This window comes from Amia ocellicauda, chromosome 14 (assembly GCF_036373705.1).
Source record: "Amia ocellicauda isolate fAmiCal2 chromosome 14, fAmiCal2.hap1, whole genome shotgun sequence".
NCBI lineage: Eukaryota > Metazoa > Chordata > Actinopteri > Amiiformes > Amiidae > Amia > Amia ocellicauda.
Genome location: NC_089863.1, coordinates 3,402,933 through 3,419,980, shown reverse-complemented (window position 1 = coordinate 3,419,980; position 17,048 = coordinate 3,402,933). Strand labels below are relative to the sequence as shown.

The 17,048-nt window shown below is 46.5% G+C and overlaps 1 protein-coding gene and 1 pseudogene across 1 annotated transcript; both read right to left on the bottom strand.

The window, feature by feature from the left end:
- Positions 1-4,379: 4,379 nt before the first annotated feature.
- Positions 4,380-9,559, bottom strand: LOC136768068 (GTPase IMAP family member 4-like; annotated as a pseudogene).
- Positions 9,560-12,444: 2,885 nt separating this feature from the next.
- Positions 12,445-16,797, bottom strand: LOC136768067 (GTPase IMAP family member 4-like). The gene is made up of 2 exons (XM_066722121.1): positions 16,764-16,797; positions 12,445-15,398 (listed from the first exon to the last, which is right to left on the bottom strand). Exons 1-2 carry the CDS (start codon positions 16,795-16,797, stop codon positions 14,506-14,508), a joined length of 927 nt encoding a protein of 308 aa, XP_066578218.1. The 3' UTR covers positions 12,445-14,505.
- Between the last annotated feature and the right edge of the window lie 251 nt (positions 16,798-17,048).

The window sequence follows — 17,048 nt, the reverse complement described above, 5'->3', positions numbered from 1 at the left end:
GTGAGCGAATATAAGAATATGCATGTCTGAAGCAGGGACACTACAGTATGTTACATGTTGTTACTGCTCTACATGCCTGCATGGTTTAAATAAAGTATTGTGGTACGGTGTTCTTTTTTCTGTGGCTCTTACAACCAACCATGACTTTATTTCCCTAATAATGATTGACAATAGTGCGTCTCACGTCCACATGCAGACTGAAATAAAGACCAACAGAGTTCCCTGCAACAGTTAGTGTTGTTTGTCAGATTGTTGTGCGAGTGGGAGGTTCAGTGTGCGTCTCAGGTGTGTTGTGGAGATGTGTGTGCCTGGCGAGGGTGGGGGGCAGTGTGTGGGGGTGTCAGGGGATGCTTTCCTCTCGGCTGGGGATCCGAGAGCTACTCGGGGGTGACAGCTGTGGCGATTGTCTTCCTGCAGGGGGTCCTTCAGGTCAGGGTCCGTCTGGCCTTCTTGCCCCTACACCAGGGCAGGTTTGGCAGAATGGGGGCAGCTGAGATGGGTCGGGGGGGTGTGCTGTGACGTCAGGCAGCCGGGCAGGAGAGGTGATGGAGGGCAGCAGGTCCTTGAATTGTGTATGTTGTTGTTGTTTTTCTACTTCATTAAGTTTCCTTTCATGTTTAACGATGTTTTTGACTGCGGTGTTATTTTCTGTCAATCATAATTAGAGTAGAGCTTTCTGATTGGCTCCTGATGGCTCAGTAATTAAACACTGCTGTGAAATGTTATGATGTTGTTCGGCGCACCTGACAGATGAGAGAAGATGAGCGAGAGAGAGATTGATTGATTGATTGATTGAATGAATGTGGGAGGAGGGAGAGATTGATTGATTGAATGTGGGAGGAGAGAAAGTGATTGATTGATTGATTGATTGTGGCAGGAGAGGGAACTGCAACAGCAGGTGGGGAGAGTATCCCTCCAGCCAGGCCTGAGATGCGCCGCTTCCTCCGTTAGCAGTGCAGGTGTTATTCTCAGCCGGGTTTATATGGAGAGTAAAGTGCTTATTAAAGTCGTGCTGTGTGGCTATACTGTAGTAAAGGGATGGGAAGGACTCTGGGGTCTGAAGAGGACTCGGCCTGTTTCCTCACTGGATTTACACACGGCACGGCAGGGTTTTTGTTCCTCTGCTGCCAGGATGGGTTTGATTTATTTGTATTTTGTAACGAGATGAGAAAATAAGAGCAATATTGAGTAACTACATGTATATGGTTACTTCGTACTAAATAGTTGCCTTATTGTATTGCTTTTATAGTAGTAATGAGCTGTAATATTAGAGTCTGTAAACGTCAGTGTGGTATTTTTTTTTTCCTCAATGGGAAAACAAACCTGTGCATAAAATGTAATATTACTCTCTCCCATTATTATAGCTCGCTATTAAATCAATCGTGCATGATTGATACATCAATATACTAAAGGTTTATGAAAATAAATGTACTACCAAAGGTATTTGCAATATATATATTGCGGGGTGTGAGTAGTGGCCCCTGGACTGTCCGTGTCTCTAAGCAGTGGCTCTGACCTGTGTGTTTGATGCAGGTGCGCATTGCTTAGAGTGGGGCTCCATATTGTATTATTGAAGTGCTTTATGGGGTTTGTAGCAACTTCACCTCCTCAGTGATACACGTGGGATTTCTCAGTGTACGGTGGCTCGCTGAGGACATGGGGGAGAAAAAAAAAAGCAACTCTGGTTCTCTCATGAGCACAAGTTAACGTTACCTCTCGCTGTCAGAAAGCGGCAGTGATGTCATTTTCTTGAGACCGGGGCAGTGCTGTCAACTCATTCGGTTTATTGAAGGACGACACATCAAAGCAATGGCCACCCCTTAACTGTGGACACGGGGGCTTTAAATACTCTATTCAATTATTCAATTAAACATCGCACTGGAGGGGGAGAACAAAACACGTGCCAATGTGATATATGTGTATTTAATCAAAGTAATCAAAGTGAAAAACGTGCAGTGGACTGAGACCACTACATACAACAGTTAAAACTATAAAACCACACAATCAATGTCATGCTTATCAAAAGGGACCACTGTGCCGTGATTCAGACCACTCGATCCATGTGGTCCGGACCTCAGATGAAGGCTTAAAATATATAATTTCAAGCAGGCATAACTATATTCAGTGGTTAACAGGCTTAACCCCACTATTGTACGGAATAATAATAACAGGAAAAGCATAAGTATTATAGTAATAACAATAGCATGGTATAGTATGACCAGCGCATTAGAAGCGCCCACTCGGACTCCAACCGCATTCATTGAGCGCCTTCACCTCCACAGCGCTGCGCTCAGCCGCTGCACCGCCACACATAAGCTTACTGTGGAGGAGGTTTACACCACGTTTGTAATGTGTTCATTATGTAGAGTGAGTGTATTTATGAATAGGCACATGTAAAAAATGCTAATATGAACATGATTGTATGAGTGTATGATTATTATAATTGTAGTTTGGATAGTTTTTAGGAGTTGTGTCAAGAAAACTAAACCAAATGCCACAGACCACTCGGCCGAACCCCTCTGGACCGCGGACTCTCACTCACAACGGGCACTTCTGAGACCATTAACCTGAACTGCATGTCTTTGCACTGGCTGGAAATGGGAGGAAACCACAATACACTTAGGAAAGAAGCGAGATACAGAGAGAATAAGAAACTTCACAGAAGCTTAAATGCATTACGCAAATTTCAGTCCAGTGGGTAGCCTATACATCAACCAAGAAGTTGTGTTGTAATGAAGTTCAAGACAGTTTCAGGATCACTTCAATGATTGAAAGGCATAAAACAATGTGTCTGCATTAGCCTTGTTGAAAATAAACCCCAGTGTGTTGACAGCACTGCCCCAGTCTCAGCACTGTCTCATGAAAATGACAAGTTGTTATGTCGTGATCACGGGATAACCAGAGGGGCTTATTTATTTATTTATTTTTCCATGTCCTCAACGAGCCACCGTACACAGTGTATCGAGTCAGTTCACTAATTTGAGTGTGTTACTCCACCAGTTTGGGGTTGGTGTGCATCAAGTTGCCACAGTGGGGTTACGTGAATAACATGTACAATACTCAATGTAAAGTCACTATTGTGCCTGTGAATTATATGTATTGAGAATTATATGAAGCCATTCAATATCACTGCTCTATGTCTGTTTCAAGCAGGATGAGTGAAACTGCTGTGTTTGGAATGCAAGTGGCATAATTAACACTAAATTACTCTACTTTAATGTTCTACAGTTTAAAGCTTAATCTCAATTTCTGTTTGCAGAAAGTCAACCAACGTGGCTGCCATGGCTTGACTGCTTTGCTCGAGTGTTTCACAAATCTGTCCACGTTGCATCTGCACAGGCTGTGAGGTCGGGCACAGACTCTCGCTTGTAATCTAGTCAGCAATTAAAGTCTTGTGAGCGCAGCCACAATCTTGTCCATGGTCAGGCCAACTCCACTGCACTCGAGCTGTGTGTGTCAGAAAATCAGTGCATCTGAAACTATTGTATAAAAGCATTGGTTTTCATCAAGAGCTTGAAACAGAAGCCAACTGTATCAAGTAGATGTGTTTATTAGTATCTGTACAAACAAACGCTGTTTCTCTGTCTATAGGTATAAAAAAAACAGAAGCAGGAATCACAGGTCTCACGTTTTTATGAGGAGATGCCCTTTGAGAGGACGGGTTCAGAGAGACAGGACTTGTGTTGGTACAGCGTCTGCAGTCAGTAATCCATCCTTAACGCCTGCTATAAATGAAGAGTTTACTGCACACTGTCCTTCTCAAGAGCCCATGGCCGCCTCTTTTTAAAGCAAACACAAAGACCCTGTAGAAGCATGGAGACAAATGAGGGAAATGCTTCACAATGTGGCTGTGGGACTCGTGTGTCCACCAGAAAGGCCACTCTGTGTCTTATGCCATATGTCCTTGTGTGAAGGAGCAGAGACATGGTGTTGCAAAGCGTGTGGCAGTGAAACTATTGATGATTTTAAATCTTTATTTCAAGGCTAATTCTCATTAAGTTCTAAAGAAATAAAACAATATCCAGCCCTTTAATACAGTACAGTGAGGCACTCCTGTATGAGGCACTGTTCAGATCTGTGCAGGTCACACTGTGATATAAAGCAGATATTTACAGGTCAGTCCATGATATAAACATACAGAACAATACAGAGCACTTTAATATCTTTACACACAGACAGTGATGTGAAACCTGTTCATTTATATACAGTTCAGTCAGTGTAATGAAACACATGAAACTCTGTCCAGCACTGATACTATATTTACACACACAACACTATAAACCAGTGTCTGTGTGCAGTGCAGTCAGAGTCTGAAGCTCCTTGTCTGGCTCCGCCCCTGTCTGTGTCCAGCAGCTTCACATGAGCCCCGCAGTGTAAGGTCAGAGCAGGGCGTCCACATGAGCCTCACACCGCTCTCTGAGCTCCTCCATCTCCCTCCTGTGTCTCTCCTCCGCCTCTCTCCTCTCCCTCTCCTGCTCCTCCCTCAGCGCCTCCCTCTCTCTCTCCAGCTTCTCTCTCTGCTCTCACCCTCTCCTCAGCTCCTCCTCCAGTGCTCTCCTCCTCTCCTCATCCCTCTCCTCCCTCAGCCTCTCCTCCAGCTCTGCTCTCTCTGGTGCCTCTCCAAATCATTGTCAGCCACTGTGACACTTTTACAAATGGCGGCTCCACTGTGTCAGTTAGTGCTTCTCCTCCATTCTCTCCCATTTCTCCTTCAGCTCCTGCATCATTCTCCTGTATCTCCTGTGGACCTCAGCTGATGCAGGAGACTGAACTACCATCACACTGACACTGTCTACTGTCACATTGAGTCTCTCAACCATCTGACTGAGTCTCTCAACCATCTGACTGAGTCTCTCAACCATCTGCCTGAGTCTCTCCACCTCCTCTCTGTATCTCTCTACCGCTCTGTCCTTCTCCTCACAGCACTCCCTGACCTCTTGAGTCTCCCTCCTGTGCTCCTGTCCTGCTGCAGTGCACTGTGCTGTCGACTCCCTGACCTCCTGCAGGGCCTCTCTATATCTCTCTGCCTCGTCTCTGGCCTGTCCCTCAGCGCTCTCTGAGCTCCTCCACCTCCCCCCTGTGTCTCTCCTCCGCCTCTCTCCTCTCCCTCTCCCACTCCTCCCTCAGTGCCTCCCTCTCTCTCTCCAGCCTCTCTCTCTGCTCTCGCTCTCTCCTCAGCTCCTCCTCCAGCGCTCTCCTCCTCTGCTCATCCCTCTCCTTCCTCACCCTCTCCTCCAGCTCTGCTATCCGCTCCTCCAGCACTCTGATCTTCTCCTCTCGCTGCTGGAGCTCCCCCTCCATCCTGCGGAGGCAGTTGTGCACTTCCTTCTGCTGCTTCTCCCTCAGCCCTTCCTCTTCCCTCTATTTCCTCTCCTCTCTGTCCCTCAGGATCTGCTCTTGCCTCTGTCTGATCCGGGACCCTGCCTCCTGGTACATCTGGCTGCTGTAGTGGCTGCCATTGTTTCCTGCCACCACCTCCTGGATTTTGGCCAGGAGCTGTGTGACCTGAGTGCCGTCGCCCCTGTTCTTGTTGTCCAGAGCGTGGAACCTGTTCCCGCACTTCTCCACCAGCCACGGGAGCTCCTAGCCATCTGTCTCCACAAACTCCTGGACAATCTTGCCATTCAGCTGGTCAGCATGGGTGAAGAGGAGCACGGTGCGCCCCACAGCCCCCTCCCCGAAGATCTCCAGCGTCCTCCTCTCCTCCCCTGTGGATCGGCCCAGTGGGGTCACCAGGAGGAAAGCGTGGGGTCCCAGGGCAGACAGGTTAATACAGAGTTCCGCATCCTGTCTCATTTCCCCCTGAGAGAGTGGCATGTGGAACCAGTCTGGTGTGTCCACCACAGCTACCCGTCTCCCAGCCTCGCGTCCTCTTCTCTTGGCGCTCTCCTGTGTCACTGCAGAGCTGCTAGTTTCAGAGGGAAACTTCTCTCGGCTCAGGATGGTGTTTCCTGCCGCGCTCTTCCCAGCCCCAGTCCTCCCCAGCAGCACCAGCCTCAGCTCAAGGGGACTGGGAGGCGCTGGGGCGTCTGGACTGGGAGTCTCTCCTGGGCTTCTCTCTGGAGCGGCACCTCCACTCACTGCAACACAACACAACACACAACACACAGTCAGAGCTGAGATGACAACACGGCACAGACACACTGCTGAGAATGGGCGGAGTGTGTCACTGCAGTAGAGCGGCAATGAGCCAGACTGGGATACTTTCTGTAGTTGGGAGGAAATATCAGCACAACAAATAGCACAATAATGACGCATCAAATTAGAAGAGCCAGTGAGATCAGAGAGTCAGTGATACAGACTGAGAGGAGAGCCAGTGAGATCAGAGAGTCAGTGATACAGACTGAGAGGAGAGTCAGTGAGATCAGAGAGTCAGTGATACAGACTGAGAGGAGAGCCAGTGAGATCAGAGAGTCAGTGATACAGACTGAGAGGAGAGCCAGTGAGATCAGAGTCAGTGATACAGACTGAGAGAAGAGCCAGTGAGATCAGAGTCAGTGATACAGACTGAGAGGAGAGCCAGTGAGATCAGAGTCAGTGATACAGACTGAGAGGAGAGCCAGTGAGATCAGAGTCAGTGATACAGACTGAGAGGAGAGCCAGTGAGATCAGAGTCAGTGATACAGACTGAGAGGAGAGCCAGTGAGATCAGAGTCAGTGATACAGACTGAGAGGAGAGCCAGTGAGATCAGAGTCAGTGATACAGACTGAGAGGAGAGCCAGTGAGATCAGAGAGTCAGTGATACAGACTGAGAGGAGAGCCAGTGAGATCAGAGAGTCAGTGATACAGACTGAGAGGAGAGCCAGTGAGATCAGAGTCAGTGATACAGACTGAGAGGAGAGCCAGTGAGATCAGAGTCAGTGATACAGACTGAGAGGAGAGCCAGTGAGATCAGAGAGTCAGTGATACAGACTGAGAGGAGAGTCAGTGAGATCAGAGTCAGTGATACAGACTGAGAGGAGAGCCAGTGAGATCAGAGTCAGTGATACAGACTGAGAGGAGAGCCAGTGAGATCAGAGTCAGTGATACAGACTGAGAGGAGAGCCAGTGAGATCAGAGTCAGTGATACAGACTGAGAGGAGAGCCAGTGAGATCAGAGAGTCAGTGATACAGACTGAGAGGAGAGCCAGTGAGATCAGAGAGTCAGTGATACAGACTGAGAGGAGAGCCAGTGAGATCAGAGAGTCAGTGATACAGACTGAGAGGAGAGCCAGTGAGATCAGAGTCAGTGATACAGACTGAGAGGAGAGTCAGTGAGATCAGAGTCAGTGATACAGACTGAGAGGAGAGCCAGTGAGATCAGAGAGTCAGTGATACAGACTGAGAGGAGAGCCAGTGAGATCAGAGAGTCAGTGATACAGACTGAGAGGAGAGCCAGTGAGATCAGAGTCAGTGATACAGACTGAGAGGAGAGCCAGTGAGATCAGAGTCAGTGATACAGACTGAGAGGAGAGCCAGTGAGATCAGAGTCAGTGATACAGACTGAGAGGAGAGCCAGTGAGATCAGAGAGTCAGTGATACAGACTGAGAGGAGAGCCAGTGAGATCAGAGTCAGTGATACAGACTGAGAGGAGAGCCAGTGAGATCAGAGTCAGTGATACAGACTGAGAGGAGAGCCAGTGAGATCAGAGTCAGTGATACAGACTGAGAGGAGAGCCAGTGAGATCAGAGTCAGTGATACAGACTGAGAGGAGAGCCAGTGAGATCAGAGAGTCAGTGATACAGACTGAGAGGAGAGCCAGTGAGATCAGAGTCAGTGATACAGACTGAGAGGAGAGCCAGTGAGATCAGAGAGTCAGTGATACAGACTGAGAGGAGAGCCAGTGAGATCAGAGTCAGTGATACAGACTGAGAGGAGAGCCAGTGAGATCAGAGTCAGTGATACAGACTGAGAGGAGAGCCAGTGAGATCAGAGTCAGTGATACAGCATTAATCAGACTCACTGTTGAGAGGTGGTTCCATGTTTGTTTTTTGTTTTATTTTTCCTGAACCTCCCCCCCTCTCTCTTCATCTCTCTGCCCACACCTCTGTTTCAGGTCTTCAATCTCTCTCTTCCTCTCCTCTTGCCTCTTTCTCATCTCCTCTCTTTATCCATCTCTCTTTCTCTCTACCCTAATCTTTGTGTCAGCTCTGTCTTCTCCCTCTCTCCCTCTCTCTGCTCATACCTCTGTTTCAGGTCTTCTATCTCTCTCTTCCTCTCCTCTTCCCTCTTTCTCTCCATCTCCTCATCTTCAATTTAATTTTCTCTCTTTTCCTCCCTCTTTTATCTCCCCCTCCCTATCTCTCCTTAAAATCCCTTTTCAGCTGATCTATCACTCTCTGCCTCTTTTGGTGTTTTCCCTCTGTCTTACTCTCTCCCTATCCTCCTCCCTCTCTCTTTCTCCATCTCTTCATCCATCTTTTTAACCTCTTCTATCTCTCTCTTCCTCTGCTCTGCCTTCCTTTGGACCACTTCTATCTCTCTCTCTCACTTCAATTAAAGGTGCTTTATTGACATGACAAAAAAATTGTATTGTCAAAGCAATTGGACATGCATATATGGAAAATTAATAATACAATTATAAATCACAATAAGATGTATTAAAGTACAGAAAACACAACATTAAATTAAATATAAATGATCATAGATCACTTGATCACAAATCTAGATCATAGATCATTGATCATACATAGAAAGAAAATAGATTTACTATTTACAGATTACTTATTGATTTGATTTCAAATATAGAAATACAAGTACATACATTACAATTGAGTATTTACAGCTGGTGCTCTTGTGTCTCTGTGCCCCTCAGGCTGTGATAGGCGGCGACATAGTGGGCAGCCAGGGGGAGCTCTGTGTCCCTCCCCCAGGAGAACATCAAAATTTTGTCTTTTAGATCAATTTTGACAAAGATTGGGTGTGCATTCATTATTTTGTTAAAGAATGTGTCCCTTAACTGGGCATATTTATTGTAGTGCAGGAGGAAGTGTATCTCTGTCTCAACCACTCCTCTCTTGCAGTGACCACAGCACCGCTCCTCTCTGTGTCCACCTCTCCTGTCTCTCAGTGACCACAGCACCGCTCCTCTCTGTGTCCACCTCTCCTGTCTCTCAGTGACCACAGCGCCGCTCCTCTCTGTGTCCACCTCTCCTGTCTCTCAGTGACCACAGTGCCGATCCCCTCTGTGTCCACCTCTCGTGTCTCACAGTGACCACAACACCGCTCCTCTCTGTGTCCACCTCTCCTGTCTCTCAGTGACCACAGTGCCGATCCCCTCTGTGTCCACCTCTTGTGTCTCACAGTGACCACAACACCGCTCCTCTCTGTGTCCACCTCTCCTGTCTCTCAGTGACCACAGTGCCGATCCCCTCTGTGTCTGCCTCTCGTGTCTCACAGTGACCACAGCGCTGCTCCTCTCTGGGCAGCCAGCTCTGCCTGTTTCGGTCCGTCTCTCTGGCCAGACTGTGGTCACTGAGCCTGTACTTGGTCAGGATCTGTCTCTGCTTCGTATCTTTAACAGTAAAGAGATACTCTGCCAGGGTGGACTCTCTGTTTAGGGCCAGATAGCAATCCATTTTACTTTGGGATTTAGTTTCTGTGTCCCAATGTTCCAGATAGAAGGTTTTAGTTTGTTAGAGTTGTTTGACTCTAATGGGCAGCTGGTGAGCAGTGCTGGGTGGTGTTAGTGGGATTAGGGGCAGTGAGCCTCAGGGCCAGCTGGATGAGGGGGCTCTTTCTTGGCTCAGCTCTTGGGCTTTCAGGCCTTGTGTTGCAGTGACTCTGGGGGACTTGTCTGGAGATGCATCCAGAATTTCAGTGCTCTCTTCTGGATGAGGGTAGCGGCCCAGTTCAGCCCTGCATGCAAGCTTGGGGGTCTTTCTTTGCACCTGCAGGATTTTTTTGCAGAACTCTGCATGCAGGGTCTCTGTTGGGTGTTTGTCCCATTTAGTGTAGTCCTGCTCACTGAGTGGATCCCATATCTCACTACCGTACAGCACAATGGGCTTAATGACACTGTCCAAGATCTTGGTCCAGGTTCTAATGGGGATATTTATTTTACATAGTTTTCTTTTGATGTCATAGAAAGCTTTCTCTTTTAGTGCTTTCACTGCCAGGACAAAGCTCCCTGGTGCACTGATCTTCAGTCCAAGGTAGTCATAGCTCAGGGTGTGTTCTAGGACAGTGTTGTCTAGAGTGAAGCGGTATCTGCTCTCCTGACATCTGGGCTTTTTTTGGAAGATCATTTTTTTCATGTTTACCGCCAGGGCCCAGGTCTGGCAGTACTGCTCTAGAAGTGCCAGCTGCTGCTGAAGACCCCAGTTCTGTGGGCGACAGCAGCACCAGGTCATCTGCGTAGAGCAGGAATCTGATCTCCTCATTGTATTGGGTGAGGTCAGGAGCTGCAGACCGCTCCAACACTCCAACTCATCAATATAGATGTTGAACTGTGTTGGACTCAGACTGCAGCCCTGTTTCACCCCGCGCCCCTGAGTGAAGAAATCTTTATTCAGCTCTTGTTTTCTGTGTACATTGATTTTATTACATCATAAACTTTACCCCCTACACCACTTTGAAGTAATCTATAATATAGTCCTTCATGCCAAATGGAATCAAAAGCTTTTTTGAAGTCAATGAAACAGGCAAATATTTTTCCATTGCTCATGTGTGTCAATGAGAGTGTGTAGGGTGTAAATATGATCAGTTGTGCGGTGTTTTGGTAGGAAGCCAATCTGGCTCTTACTCAGGATACTGTGCTCAGTAAGGAAAGCCAGTATCCGGGGGTTGATGATACTGCAGAACACCTGCCCCCGGTTACTGCTCACACAGATGCCCCGGTAGTCGTTGGGGTCAAATTTGTCTTGTATATTGGGGTGATTAGCCCCTGGTTCCAGATGTCAGGGAAGCAGCCTGAATGCAGAACTAGGTTGAATAATTTAAGCACAGCTTCCTGCAGCTCTGGACTGCTGTGTTTGAGCATCTCAGGGCTGATGCTATCCTGTCCACTAGCCTTCTTGGGTTTGAGTGTCTGGAGTTTGCCTATTAGCTCTTGCAGGGAAATTGGAAAGTCAATTGCATTTTGGTTGTCTTTAATTAATTGTTCTAATAGTTTAAGTTTTTTATTAATTTGGTTTTGATCTTGAGTTTTTCTTGAATGTCTGTATCGAGGTCTGCAAAATAGTTTTTCCAAATTGTTCCAATTTGAATTGATGGCTCTTATTTTTCTGCTGTGTTTAGATTATTCAACATTTCCCAGAATTGGTTGTGATTAATATTTTTCTATGTCTAAAAGGGTTCTGTTGGTGTGTTGTAGTTTTTTTATGTCTGATAGTGTGTTTGTAGTGCTTTAGTGTCTCGCAGTACCTTAAGTGTAAATCTGGGTTGTGTGGTTGATGATGTTTCTGGTTAGATACATTTCTTAAATCTGTCTGTATTTTTTTGCATTCTTCATCAAACCATGTCTCAGTGTGTCTGTGTTTATTCTGTTTTTTTTTTTGGTTGGTTTTAATTTTGCCATTATAGCATCCTGATCAAAAATTGTGTTGATGTGTGCAACTGCCAGATTTCGTCCTGTCACCTTTGGTTGGTACTGTGTGTTTAGGAAGGTGTTAATTAAGTTAGTAATTTTGGTTGAACTGGTTGCTTTATTAAATTCCTCTGTGCTGTTTGGATTGCTTGAGGTCATACAGCTCACAGGGCTGTGATAGTGTGTGGTGACTGTGGCCTGATCATTTCAGGAACACAATGATTTGATTATGATCAGAGAGGGGGGTTTGTGGCCTGACAGTGAAAGCGTTTATAAGACTGGGGTCCATGTCGGTGAAGGCGTAGTCGACTACACTTGTCCCAAGAGCTGAGCAATACATGAACCTCCCTGAAGAGTCCCCTCTGATCCTGCCATTATGGATGTACAGGCCCAGGGCCTGACAGATCAATTCAATCAAATCAATTTATAACTTTTTTGAAATGCATTTTTCTGGATTTTTTTGTTGTTATTCTGTCTCTCACTGCTAAAATACACCTACCATTAAAATAATAGACTGATCATTTCTTTGTCAGTGGGCAAACGTACAAAATCAGCAAATACTTTTTTCCCTCACTGTAAGTGTTTCCCAGATTACAGGAAACTACAATACATTGCTATAGTGGCATCTGCAGTAGCATCAGTTATGGTATTGATAGTTTCATTTATAACGTGTTGTGAATATTTTATTTCACAAGCTAAAATAGTGCCATGAAATATGTGTAAATAGTAATACATATAAATTAGGAGAAAATACATTTCTCATAAGACATTAGGGATAGGAGAAAGATCAGCTGTTGGGATGACAGTGCGATGTTAACCACACAGTTTTAGAGGGTTTGAGAATTGAAAAGGCTTAGAAAGGGGAGTGTGGTATATGTGAAAGGATTGTGCTGCCACATTCACCATGAGAGTTTCTGATGGAGATTGAATAGAATATGAGGGACAATAAGGCATTTACTTATGGTATAACAATGTAAAATACATGAATAATTGAATGAGACATAGTCATGGTAAATTTAAGCCCTGAAACTCTATGAATATAGTTTTTTCACAAACAGAAATGCTCTGTCAGTCAGACAGGGGAAGGAACCACGCCCCAGTTGGTTCTGTGGCCTGCGGTTCCCCTGCCTGCCTCAGACAGCACTCTAAGAGGAAATACATAAATAAAACAGTGTAAGGGACTGTGAATAGAGAGCTGCCTCATGAGTAAATGCAAGTGTTCTACTACAAACAGAGCAAAAGAGTCTATAACCAGTACTGTCCTGCGTAATAAAGAATAGTTACATTACTAATGCTAATACTATTGATGTTTATACAAATTAATAGACAAATAGACAAACTACTATTATCTGTCTTTACAGGAGCCAGCAACGCTGAATATCTCTCATATATCTCCGTACCCACATGCCATGACACATTACAGTGGATATTCTCCCCTCTCACATTGGCCTCCGCTCGTAGTAGTGCAGCCCAGAAACCGTCCTCATGGTCACTGATGGCAATGTCTATGCCTGACCAAGTAAAGAAAATTACATTTATATCCCCTGATTATTTGAATACCTCGCCATACATACATACACACCTCGTAGGTGGCAGACTGGAATGGATGGGAGCTGAACAGCCTGCGTGTGTCCAGGTTCTTCCTGTTGGGCCCCATCAGCAGGACCACCTCTGCGCTGGGAGGGGGCTGTGTGTCATTGACTGTGGGGGGGATGGTGGGGGTGTCAGTGTGTGTGAGTGTGTGGGGGGGAGGTTCTGTCTGTGTGGGGGGGATGGTGGTAGTGTCAATGTGTGTGTTAGAGGTGGTGTGAGTGTCAGTGTGTGTCTGGGTGGGGGCTGCGCTGTGTCTTCAGAGCTGCTCCCTTAGGCCCTGCAGTTCCTTTGTGAGGCTCTTCTCCCTGCGCTGGGCCTCCTCCTTCAGCCCGGCCAGCTGTGTCCTCAGGGCCTGGTTGTCCTGCTGCAGCTCTCTGACCTCGGACAGCAGCACGTTGATGGTCACCCGGCTCTCCCTCCTCAGCTGGCTCACCTCGTCCCGCAGCTCCTGGGCGAGGTTGGCCTCGGGAAGACGGGTCAGCATGAGCTCCCGGAACTCAGTGAACTCCAGCTCCAGCAGGGCCCGGTTCTCCAGAATGGGCTGGATATAGGGGGGGTGAGAGGTCGGCAGGGGGGTTGTATTCGGGGTCCGAGTCCTCGGCGTTGGTGTCGGCCTGGTGCTCTCTTTCTTTCTCCGCTTCTTCCTTCAGCTGGGGGAACGCTGCTTCGAAGGAATCCAGGCTCAGTCCCGGTGTTGTACACATTGATAGTGAGGACTGTGCTGTCGGGGACGTGTCCTCCAGGACGCTGATCTGCCTGCCTCCGCCGATGCCTCTCTGGTGGATGTTGCGGTACCTCTTGCAGAGAGCCGTGTGCCGGGGGTGCCTGTGTGGCGTGTGGTAGATCAGGTTTCTCCGGACCCTCCTGTCCTCTATGAGGCTGCTTTTGCAGTACAGGTGGTCAGGGATCTCGAATGGGCTGGATAAACATTGTTTCACTTTTTTTTCACATTTCCATCTGTCACTGGAGTTTTAAAAGTAAACTGCCATTTTCCTTTTAGTTTGAATTTATTATGTTAAAGATGTTTCTTAGTATATACTTGTTTTTTATATTAATATTTTAAAAGTAGGCTAAATAAACTGATTAGTGGATTATTATATTTATTACCTTTATCTTCCTTTTTCTTCCTGTGAATTTTTTCTCCTCTTTCTATTTTTCTTTCCCTTTGTTCCATTCTTTTCTGTTTTCTTTCTTCCTTCTTTATCTTTTCCTCTCTCCTCTGTTTCTCAGGGGGATTTTGGTTGTTTGTCTATTTGATAGATTTTAGTTGGTTTAAATATAATTCCATATATCGATCTTTGATGTTGCTTATTTCAAATTAATAATTAATTTCACCAAGAAATAACACACATATAACTATTTTTTAGGATATCATCTTGCTAGTTATTGCTCTCTCTCTCTCTGTCACTCTGTCTCTTTCTCTCTGTCACTGTATCTCTCTCTCTTTTCAAGTTGCTGTGTCAGCTTTTCCATTTTTCTCTCCCTCTCTTCATCCTTCTGTTTCAGGTTTTCAATATCTCTCTCCCTTTCCTTACACTCCTTTTTTAACTGATCTATCTCTCTCTTCATCTCCTCTTTCTGTCTGGTCTCCCTCTTCCTCTCTCTTTCCCTCTCTTCATCTCTCTGTTTTTTTTCCTCTTCCTCTCTCTGTCTGATCTCCTGGTATGTCTCAGTAGTGAAGTGCCAGCCCCAGTTCTCAGCCACCATCTCGTCTATCTTGTCCAGCAGCTCTGTGACCTGAGTGCCGTCGCCCCTGTTGCTGTTGTTGAGAACATGATGCCTGTTCCCACATTTCTCCACAAGCCGCTGGAGCTCCTCCCCTCCTCTCTCAATGTGCTGCTCAATGGTTGTGTCTCCCAGTTCATCCCCCCAGGTGAACAACACTATAGTGTGTCTCCAGACTCTCTCACTGAGGAGCTCCAGGTGTTCCTGCACTGTTCTCCTGTGTCTCTCTGTGAATGAGTTAATCTTCCACACAGGAATGAGCAGGAGGAGAGCGTGGGGTCCCGGGGGACACAGAGACACACTGCGCACAATCTCCTGTTTAACACACTCTGGAGTCTCCTGTACAGAATCACTCCACTCCCAGCCTGGTGTGTCGACCACAGTGACCTGCCTCCCGGCCACGTCACCCTGGCTCTTCACACACTGCACAGTCACTGACCCTCTCTCAGTCTTAAACGTCTCTCTGCCCAGGATGGTGTCTCCTGATGAACTCTTCCCTCCTCTCCACCCCAGCAGCACAATCCTCAGTTCTGAGAGACGCTGTGTCTCACGGGAAGCAGTCTGTCTCCCCCCTGTCAGAGAGAAACAGCACAATTTGAAACTAAATGTACAGATGAAATTCAATGTGGACAAGTGCAAGGTAATACATACAGGTAACAGAAATGTCCACTATAATTACACTATGGGAGGAATAGAACTAGATGAAGTAACGCATGAGAAAGACCTAGGAGTCTATGTGGACTCCTCACTTTCTCCATCCAAGCAGTGTGGGGAAGCAATAAAAAAGGCAAACAAAACATTCAGTACTAGACTGGATTGGATCCTTGTATCACTCAGTTACTAATGGACACCAAACAAGCACAATGGGGCAAATGGCCTCCTCTCGATTGGACACTTTCATATGTTATTCTCATATCCTCCTCTCCCTTCTTCTCTCTCATCTTCTCTCCTTAATTCTTTATTTTTACTTTATTATCATCATCATGTATTTATTTGTCATGAATGTGAGCACAATGTTGTCCACTGTGTTGATTGTCTCATCTCTACCTGTGTGTATTGTTTTCTCTCTTTACTTCCATATTTATATTTTTCTCTCCTCCATTTCTCCTCTCTTCATCTGTCTCCACATTCCCCCTCTCTCCCTACTTCTTCCATTCCCACTCTATCCATCTTTCACTCTCTTCCCCTTCTCCCTCTCTCCAACCCTTTCTCCCTCTCCCTCTCCCTCTCTCTCTCTCTCTCATCTGTCCATCTCTTCCCTCTCTCTCCCTCCCTGGAATATTTGTCTTTGTCCCACCTTTACTTCTCTCCCCTTCACAAGAAACAGTAATGCCAAAAATAATAATAATTAATCTGTCTCTCTCTCATGACATTACACTAATAACTCTCACCCACTCTCTCCCCAGCTCTCTATCTCCCTCTATCCACCTCTCCCTCTCTCTCTCCATCTGTCTCCATATCCCCCCTATCTCCCTATATCTTCCATTCCCACTCTATCCATCTCTCCATCTCTTCCCCTTCTCCCCCTCCCCCTGGAATATTTATATCCCATTGCAGTTGTATCTCTCAGGGTGTGTATTGCAGTGTGGTGTTGTGTGATTGTATGGAGTTGTGTGTGTGTGTGTAGTGTGTGTGTAGTGTGTGTGTGTGTGTGTGTGTAGAGTGTGTGTAATGTGTGTGTGTGAGTGTGTAGTGTGTGTGTAGTGTGTGTGTAGTGTGTGTGTGTAGAGTGTGTGTAATGTGTGTGTGTGTGAGTGTGTAGTGTGTTGCTAGTGTTGCTAGTGTTTTCCCTACAGTCACTCCAGTCAGAAAGTTTGCCCATCAGCTGTGTCTCAGTCCCTCTAATAACTCTCTCAGTGGGACACTGCGCAGCGGACACTTTAACTTGGGGACGGAGGACAGAGGGACAGTCTCAGAAACACAGAGCAGTGACTCACCACCAAAGGAGGAGGACCCGCTGCTGCTCGCCATCTCTCTCTCTCTCTCTCTCTCTCTCTCTCTCTCTCTCTCTGTGTCTCAGATCAGCTGTTGAAGGACTTTTCTTCCATATTGAAAAGTTACTCTCTTTTCTGCCCTTTTTCCTCTCTCTCTCTCAGCAGGAACAGGAGCACAGTCCTCTCTCACAGCAGCTCTCTCTCTTTCTCTTTCTCTTCCTTCCTGCTGTGCCCCTCCTCCACGTTATTCGAAGCACTGCTATTGGTCAGAAGTTTCTGTTCACTGTT